We start from the raw sequence: 7865 nt of genomic DNA on the forward strand, positions 1-7865 counted from the left end.
ACCGAGCGCGCGAAGCCCTGCAGCGCCTCGCACTTGCCGCGCAGCGCGTCGAGCTCCAGGCGCATGGCGGCGTTCTCGCGCGCCAGCTTGTCCACCTCGCGCTCCAGCTCCGACTTCTGCTTCTGCAGCTCCTCCTTCTGGCACACGCGCTTCACGCGGCAGCTGGCCGCGTAGCCGCGGTTCTTGAGCGTGCGGCGCCGCTGCTTGAGCCGCGCCACCTCCTCGGCCGAGAGCCCGCGCAGGTGCCGGTTCAGCTCGCGCACCGACAGCCCCATCAGCGCCTCGTCCGACAGGTGCGGCGTGTTCTCGCTCAGCTCGCGCTTGATCTGTGGGCGAGGGCCTGAGGAATCAGGGCCCTGGGGCGCACCCCTGCGGCGGGCCGGGTCGGGGACAGGGGCCCTCTTCACCCCCAGGGCTGCTCCTTCATCATCACAGGCTGAGGTGGCGGCTGGACCCCAGTACGGGACAGATGAAAGGGAAAAGCTGCCCAAAGCAGGGCCTGAACACCCAAGCACCGCCGCAGGGCACAGCCTGGGTTCTGACCCAGCGCCCAGGCGTGGGCTCCGTGGCGCCCCGAAAAGCACCTCTGTACCCCGAGCCCAGTAGAGAGGAGAGCCCAGAAAGGGAAATGACATGTGACCAAGCCGGGATCTTGTGGCCTCAAGAATGACTAGAGCCCGTTGAGCCTGTTCCCCTCAGCTGGTTCCAGGAACTGGAGGGAAAGCTGGGCAGGGAATGCGAGGGGCTGGGGTCAACTGGGGTGTCGCCTCACCTTCAGGGCTTTGCTGGATAAGGGATCCACAGACATATTTGCAGACGGTGCCCTCAGGGCTGAGACCTGAAGGAGAGAGGAGAGCAGGATCATTTTCCTGCCACTTAGAATAAAGTCCAAAGTCAGTTTCTTGGCTTTCGGGGCTCCTGCTGTCTTGGAACTCGTTCCTACCGCCGTCCTCTGCCCCAGTGGGCCAGCACAGTGGCCGCCCCGAGTGGCTCAGTCCAGCCTCAGGGCCTTGGCACGAGCTGCTTGTTCTCTACTCTTCTCTCTTTTATCTGCCCAGAGGCCCACTGCCACCCCTCAAAGTGGCCCGACTCCCAGCCGGAACACCCATGTGCCTCACAGGACCGCAGTTACTGACCTCCACGCCAGTCCCCTCGCCTGCAGTTATTTTATGTTTGGTCACTTGTTCGTGGCGGTCTCTCCCTGCCCCTCCTCTTCCACTTACTCGAGGGCAGAGGCCCAGCCTGCCTTACCACTGTGTCAATGTGCCTAAATCACCTGGCACATAGTAGGTGCTCAGTAAATATGCACCAAATACATAGACCCCTGCCCAGCGCAGCCAGCCACGGCTCTACACGGCAGCCAGACTGGCACCAGCATCCACGGGTACAGCCTGACCAGTCCTTCCCTTCCTGCCCAGCTTCTTCCTCCTGTGTTTGGGGAAAGCCTCCCCTGCCTGGGGCTGCCCTGACCCTCAAGTCCTCTCTCGTGGACCTGAAAGTCCTGTGTTCACTTAAATACTTATTCAGCATCTATTATTTGCCAGACATGTGTTTGGCCCTGGGGAGGCACAGAGGGTACATTCTGGGGCCAACGGTGACCGTTCTCTGCTGGGAAGCGAAGTCTCCCAAAGGCCCTCATGTGATGACCGCATGGGAAGGGCAGCGGGGAGGAGCGCAGGGCAGGACGGTGCTCTGAGACCCGAGACACCATCCTGTTCCTACGAGCCGCCTCCAGCTGGACAGAGCAGTGGGAGACAAGGAACCTGGTTCGCTGAGCTGCTTTGGGGCCGCCTCAGCTCCCACTCAGCCCCCGGCCCCACAAGCCGGCCCGCGTGGAGACAAGGTGGAGAAATGGGTAGTGTGGGATTCTGGCAGTGCTGTTAACCTCTCTGTGCCCAGTGTCCCCATGAGTGACACGGGGGCTGTGCGTTACGTCAGATCATTCTGTGCCTCTCTCAGGGCTCCTCCATCTCCCTGGGACCAGCCAGAGGCGGCACCGGGACCCACCGGGACCCACTGCGTGGTGAGGCCTCAGCACCGTGTCCGCTCTGGCACGGCCGCCTCCTGGCCTCTTCAGGCCACCTCGCACGCTCTCCCCAGGGCCTTTGCACTGACTGTTCCCTTGGCCGAGCATTCTCCTCTCCTCTCCTCCCGCAACACCGGCTGCCTCGTCTCCTTCAGGTCATCTTCAAATCTCATGTCCTCACTGATTCAGAACTCCCAGCCCCTGATGCACACGCCTCCTGTTTGTCTAGAACATTCTTCACTGGACATAATTGCTGTTGTTACCCACATCTATTTTAGTATTTCTGTAGCGCCGGGCTCCCTGCTTGCCTGCCCCTCCCTCGGCTCACCCCTGCGGGCCCAGCGTCTGCAGAGTGCTGGACACACACTCCTTGCTGAAGTCATAGTTGTTCAATTCTCAATGTGACTCAGCTGGCGTAGGGATAGGCCAGGGCTTCCCGGGAAGCCCCCAGCCCTTCCAGGCCCACGCAGCCCTGATACCCGGGCAGAAGCAGGGAGTGAAACTGCACAGGGAAGTTGGCACGCCGGCAGCCGCCGCGGTCCTGGGGCTGGGAGTCTGCGGGGCACCTGCCGCTGGGGAAACAGGCCTAGGAGGTCCCACGTCACGCCCCGGCTTCCACAGACACGACGTGGAGGCCCTCACAAACTACCCACCAGGCCTCCTTCAAGACAAGTCTCTAAATGGCCACCCCCCTCCCCCCCACACCCATGCTTCTCTGCTGGTCTCGCTCAGCCTCCACCTCACGCACCTGACCACATCACCATGCAGATGCAGCCCTTCCATGGCTTCCTGGTGTCCTGGAAAAGCCCAGGTCCACCCCTCAGGCCCCCCAGACTCGCTTCCCACCAGTGCCCACCTCTGCCCTCCAGTCAAGCGGAATCTCCCACGCCCTCCCCACACTTTCTTGTTCTGCTCCACACCCTGTGCCACCCGCCTTTTATCTAGCAGCGCCTACTCACCCTCGCTAGGCAGCAGACACTGCCTCCTCCAGGAAGCCCTCCCTGACTCCAAGTATGTTAGGCACATCCACGCCCCCCTTCTCCCGTGTTGTAATGAATGGTCTGTTTCCTTGTCTCCCCCCACCAGACAGGGAACGGGCCAAGGCAGTTCTGGATGCTGAGGCAGCGTCTGACCCAGGCGCCAAGCTCGAGCCCAGCTGAATACCGTCCACCCGAGAGAAATGCTTGCTGGCCCTGTTTCCAATTCTTCCTTCTTTCCATTTGACTCCTCGCTTCTGCATGGAGCCAGGAGAATGAGCAGGGAGCAAAAGGGAACCATGCTCGCGATGCTCGGTGGGAACAGCCACACTGAGAGTGGGTCTGGGGTCGAGTCCCTCGTGCCTTTCCGGACTGTGCAACCTGCAGGCTTGGGACCACGGCTGCCTGGCGAGCTTACTGCGGAGCCCAGTGATATAAGCTGCAGAGGTGAGTGGGCCTCTGGGGCTCCCAGGATTGCTGAGTCTGAGTCCAGTGGGACCAGGCTGCACTGAGCACTGGAATCTTGGACTCAGCACCTCCCAGCTGGCGGGGTCCCCCAGAGGGGAGGCCTGAGAGGCCTGGCTCCACCGGCTCCCTTTTCCCAAGGCACAATGAAACCCAGAGAGGCGTCTCTTGCCTGGAGTCACACAGCACGTGAGTGGCTGCCGCTCCTAAGTTGAGAGGAATTCTGAACACCTGTGAGGCCCCCAGGGCTGCCTCCTGACCCCCCTCTCTGTCACCCCGGGGTCCTCCCAGAGAGAGAATGCCCAAGGGGCCGCGCAGCGCCAGGGCACACAGCTGAGGGGGGAGTCCAGGAGGGAGGCCGCTCTGGGCCATGTGCCTCCTCCCAGAGTCGACCCTACTGGCGTGCTGCACCCCCAGTCTCCAGGGGTCCGTGTTGGTCTGCTAGGCATGTACAGGACACACAGGTGTCCAGGCCCTCCTGGTGGGCAGGTGTTGGGGGTGCCCAGGCTGGTGGGCGCTGAGTACTGGTGCTGAGGCTGATGGGCAGCCGGGAAGTGAGGCCCAGCTCCTCGTGCAAGCCATTTCCCTCTGGGCCTCGATGTCCTGTCCTGTGAAGTGGCCGCGGTCCCAGTGGTATCGGTATGTAAAACACAAGAGGCGTGGACACCGTCAGGAAAGACAAAGGGCTACCTTCAGTCAGACATCAGCGATCAAGCACAGCCTGTTCTGTGGACACAGCCTCAGAACGCTCAGCATACCCGCCAGCCCAAGAGGTGGGCGCTGTCAGCCCTTCCTGCGCCGCGTGAGGGGCCGAGGGCCAGCGCTCAGCTGCTGTGTCTACGTGCCCCGGGAGGCTCTGAGCCCGGGCTTCCTCCTGCTCCCCCTGTTCTAGCCTCAGCCCCTCAACGCGGCCTGGATATCAGCTGAGACCCCATGTTTGCCCAGGAATGTCCTAGCTCAGCAAAGTCAGCCATTGCAGAGGGAAAAGTCACAAGAAAGGGGAACTCTCTGACAAGCTCGGGCTTTCGGCCTCCAGCCTCAGGTCCGGGGGTGCTGGGCTGCAAGCCGGGCGCAGGCCTCTGGCAGGCGGCCTCAGTCACTCGGTGACCCCGGGCCTGAGACAGGAGCTGCTTTAACCTCCGTGTTCTGTAACCAGCAGCTGTTTGGGGGCTGGTGGGCCAGAACCCAGAGGTCCTGACCCAGCCCAGGGCTCTGTTCAAAGCCAACCTGTTCTTCCCTTGGAGGTCAGCAGCGTTGACTCAGGGTCAAGGCTCCCGACCTTCTGTGGGAACACGGAGAATGAATGCCTGTCAAGGCAGCGACGGCTGGCTGGTCCAGTCAGCAGCACAAGACCTGCTAGACCCCTGCCGGCCCCCAGTGCACTCCAGAGGCAAGCCCGAGACGGCCCACCCGCAGCACGGGCTCCTCTCTGGCTGCTCTGTGAGGAGAGAGGGAAAAATGCGTTTTCCTGGGCTTTGGCAGCAGCCGCGGAGGAGCCTCCTCCCCACTGGAAGGCCAGCGAGGCGGGGAGAGCCCGGCACCACCAGGATGCAGGGCCAAGGCTCCGTTTCGGCCACTCGGTCGTACCCCGCTTGACTCCAGGTACATCGTCCCCCCTTTCTGGGCATCAATCTCCCAACATGCCAAAGCTCCCCGAGGTCTAAGGTGCCTTTCAGCACAGGTGGTCTCTGTGTTCAAAGGGTTCGATTTCGGAGTGGCGCTCAAAGGTCACCAACAGACTGGAGGCTCCAGAGAAAGGCAGAGGAAACCAGGAAAGGCTTCCCGGAGGCGGGGGCATGTGAACACAAGCTCAGAGCTGTCAGACGTGGTCACCACTCTGGTCCACCTCCACTTCCAGGGACCATTTCCTTTTTCACTTGAACCACGACCACAGCTGCCCCCCTCACTGGCCTCTAGTCTCGCCTGCCTCTGCCCACCCTGCCACTGTTGATCCTGCCCTGAGCTGTCAGGGTCTCATGACACTGACTGGACACCTGCCCATTTGAAAGCTGCCAGGCCGGGCTCCCCTCCAGCCCCTCCTCCTGGGGCCGCTGCCATGTGCTCTGCTCCCTCCCCAGTCCCCATGCTAGGAAATGCAGGAACAGGCACTAAAAGCTACTGTGCCTGCCCAGCTCCCAAAGGGACGAATGGAGTGTGTGTGTGACAGGAAGAGAAAAAGGAGAGAGGAAAGGAGAAGTGGCCTGGGCCCTGAAGGACATGTGTTCACTTTTGGGAGACAGTATCAGGGTCCTTCAGCACATGCCGGCCTCCTCGGCTTCCTAGTGTGCCCGAGGCTTTGTCTCCAGTACTTTCTCCATTACAGCTCTTTTGGGAGATGGACCCAGAATTCATTCAGTCAGTCAGCAGACAGCCAAGAAGCAGTGATGTTATGCTCGGTTGGATGCTGGGCCCTAAGTGCCAAAGATGAATCACAGCCCCCACCCTTCAGGGCTTCACAGGCCATCACTCAAACTGATAACTGCCCACTGGTCACCTCCTCAGGGAAGACTTCCTTGATTGCCCTGTTATATACTTTCAAAACACAACGCTTCCTCACCCGCGTGGCTCAGCTTGGTGGCTCTTCCTTCAACCTTCTGACTCCCCCTTGACTGTAAGCTCCTGAGGGCAAGCTCTGATGCCAGGGAAGTGCAGACCCTTGTCAGGACAAGGGAGGCACAAAAGCCAGGGCCCAGGGGGTGCTGTAGTTTAAGGCTAAGCCTTTCAGTACGCGCTCCATCAGCGATCAAGTCAGTTAGCCTCTCCCCTACTCCCAGCCCTCCTTGGGGTCGTTCCCTGCCCACCCTCTGGTTCCCGTGTTTCTGGCAGCTATGCTCCTCACTCAAACCCCCACGTCCCTGGACATCCCTGGCTCCAGCCTGGCCTCTTGGCTCTGCTCCCTCTGCCCTGGACAATGGCCTGTGCCTCGTGGCTGCCAGACAGCCTCATCCTCCCCGATCCTTCCAGCCAGGACCTCACCTCGTTCTGCTGCAGCTGGGGTCACTGAGGCCTAGCTATGGAAGCAGAGCTCATCACACTCAAAGATCCAATGCGGAAAGATTGTCTGGTTCCTTACCCTATGGCTCATGCCCCCTCTTCCCCCAACATGATTCTGTAACCCTGTGAGTAGGAGGACAGGGAGGGCAAACAGGACCCAGGAACCCCTAGCCCCTCCCTCAAGCGCAGGTAAAAACAGCAACAGGGGAAAGCTTTCTGTAGGGCTGATGGGGGAGAGCAGAGATGTTGTATCCACCCCAGACATAAGCCCTTCATGCCCCAAGGCCCCTGGCCCCCGCCTGCTGCTTAGGTCTGGCCCTGGGGAGAAACCCCAGATTGGCGCAGTCCCGCAGCTCAGGTCCTGCTGTCCGTAGGTCCATGTGACTAGTCCTACCTGTGAAGTGAAACCAGAAGAAGGGCAGAAACCAGCTCCACCCCACCCTCCCGACTCACCCTCCCAGAGCCAGCAGGCACTACCTCCTGGGCCCCACTGGCCAGAGTAGCCCTCAAATGAGAGGCAGCCTGGGTCCCCAGGCTACTGCCTGCCTTTGCCAGGAGTTTTCTGGCTCTTCCAGTTTCTCCTGAGACCATCAAGACAGACAACTTCCCCAGGCAGCTGGAAAACTCAGGGACGAGGACTTGGGTGCCAGCCACTCAGTGGCCAGCCCGTGGGGAGCTAGAGTGAAGGTAGAGGTGGCAGCCTCACCAGACACACGGGGGGGGGCTGAAAGGGTCTTTGACACTTTGTGCCACCCTGTGGCTGCAGGAACAGGCTCTGGGCAGGGTACTGTGGTCACATGACTGGGCCCTGGGAAACTCCGGGGAGAGCAAACGGGTGGCCAGGGCAAGAAATCCCCAGCCCATGTAAGCAGGGAGAGGCAGTTAGTTGCCCTTGGTCAGGGCCTTAGTGGTGTTTATTCATGTGGGCACACTCCCAGGTCTTCATCCACCTGGGAGAGTTCAAGAACCCTTTCCGGAGTACAATGCACACACACACACACACATACACACTCCACCCCCTACACAGCGCCCTGTAGGCACAACCAGGGCTCCAGGTCTTCATCCGCTTGGGAGAATTCAAGAGCACATCACACACACGCACACGCACACATACAAGCGCGCGCACACGCATGCACACACACGAGCGCGCGCGCGCACACACACACACACACACACCCCCCGCGGCGCACGCACGAGCCGAGCAGGATGAGCAGGATGCCCAGGACGCTCGCCAGGGAACACACGCGCACGCACGCCCGCGGACGTAAACAAACGGCGCACGCACGGCCCGCGGGCGCCCGGCCAGGGACTGTTCTCCGCGAGTCACGTACGTGCACACACCGCCCCGGGCCCCGCCTAGGCGGACGCTGACGCTCGCCCGCCTGGCCGCCCCTTCCTGCCCG

At 61.3% G+C, this 7865-nt stretch overlaps 1 protein-coding gene across 1 annotated transcript in view; it reads right to left on the bottom strand.

Annotated features, from left to right (window-relative positions):
• The window catches only part of MAFF (v-maf avian musculoaponeurotic fibrosarcoma oncogene homolog F), a 12191-nt gene that overhangs the window by 3825 nt on the left and 501 nt on the right, over positions 1 to 7865 (bottom strand). The window contains exons 2-3 of the mRNA XM_004676447.2: positions 773 to 841; positions 3 to 326 (exon numbers count right to left, since the gene is read on the bottom strand). Of these exons, the coding sequence (XP_004676504.1) occupies positions 3 to 326; positions 773 to 808 (360 nt within the window). The 5' untranslated portion in view covers positions 809 to 841. The remainder of the gene's footprint in view (positions 1 to 2; positions 327 to 772; positions 842 to 7865) is intronic.

Source organism: Condylura cristata, unplaced genomic scaffold (genome assembly GCF_000260355.1).
Source record: "Condylura cristata isolate star-nosed mole 26May11 unplaced genomic scaffold, ConCri1.0 scaffold00004, whole genome shotgun sequence".
NCBI lineage: Eukaryota > Metazoa > Chordata > Mammalia > Eulipotyphla > Talpidae > Condylura > Condylura cristata.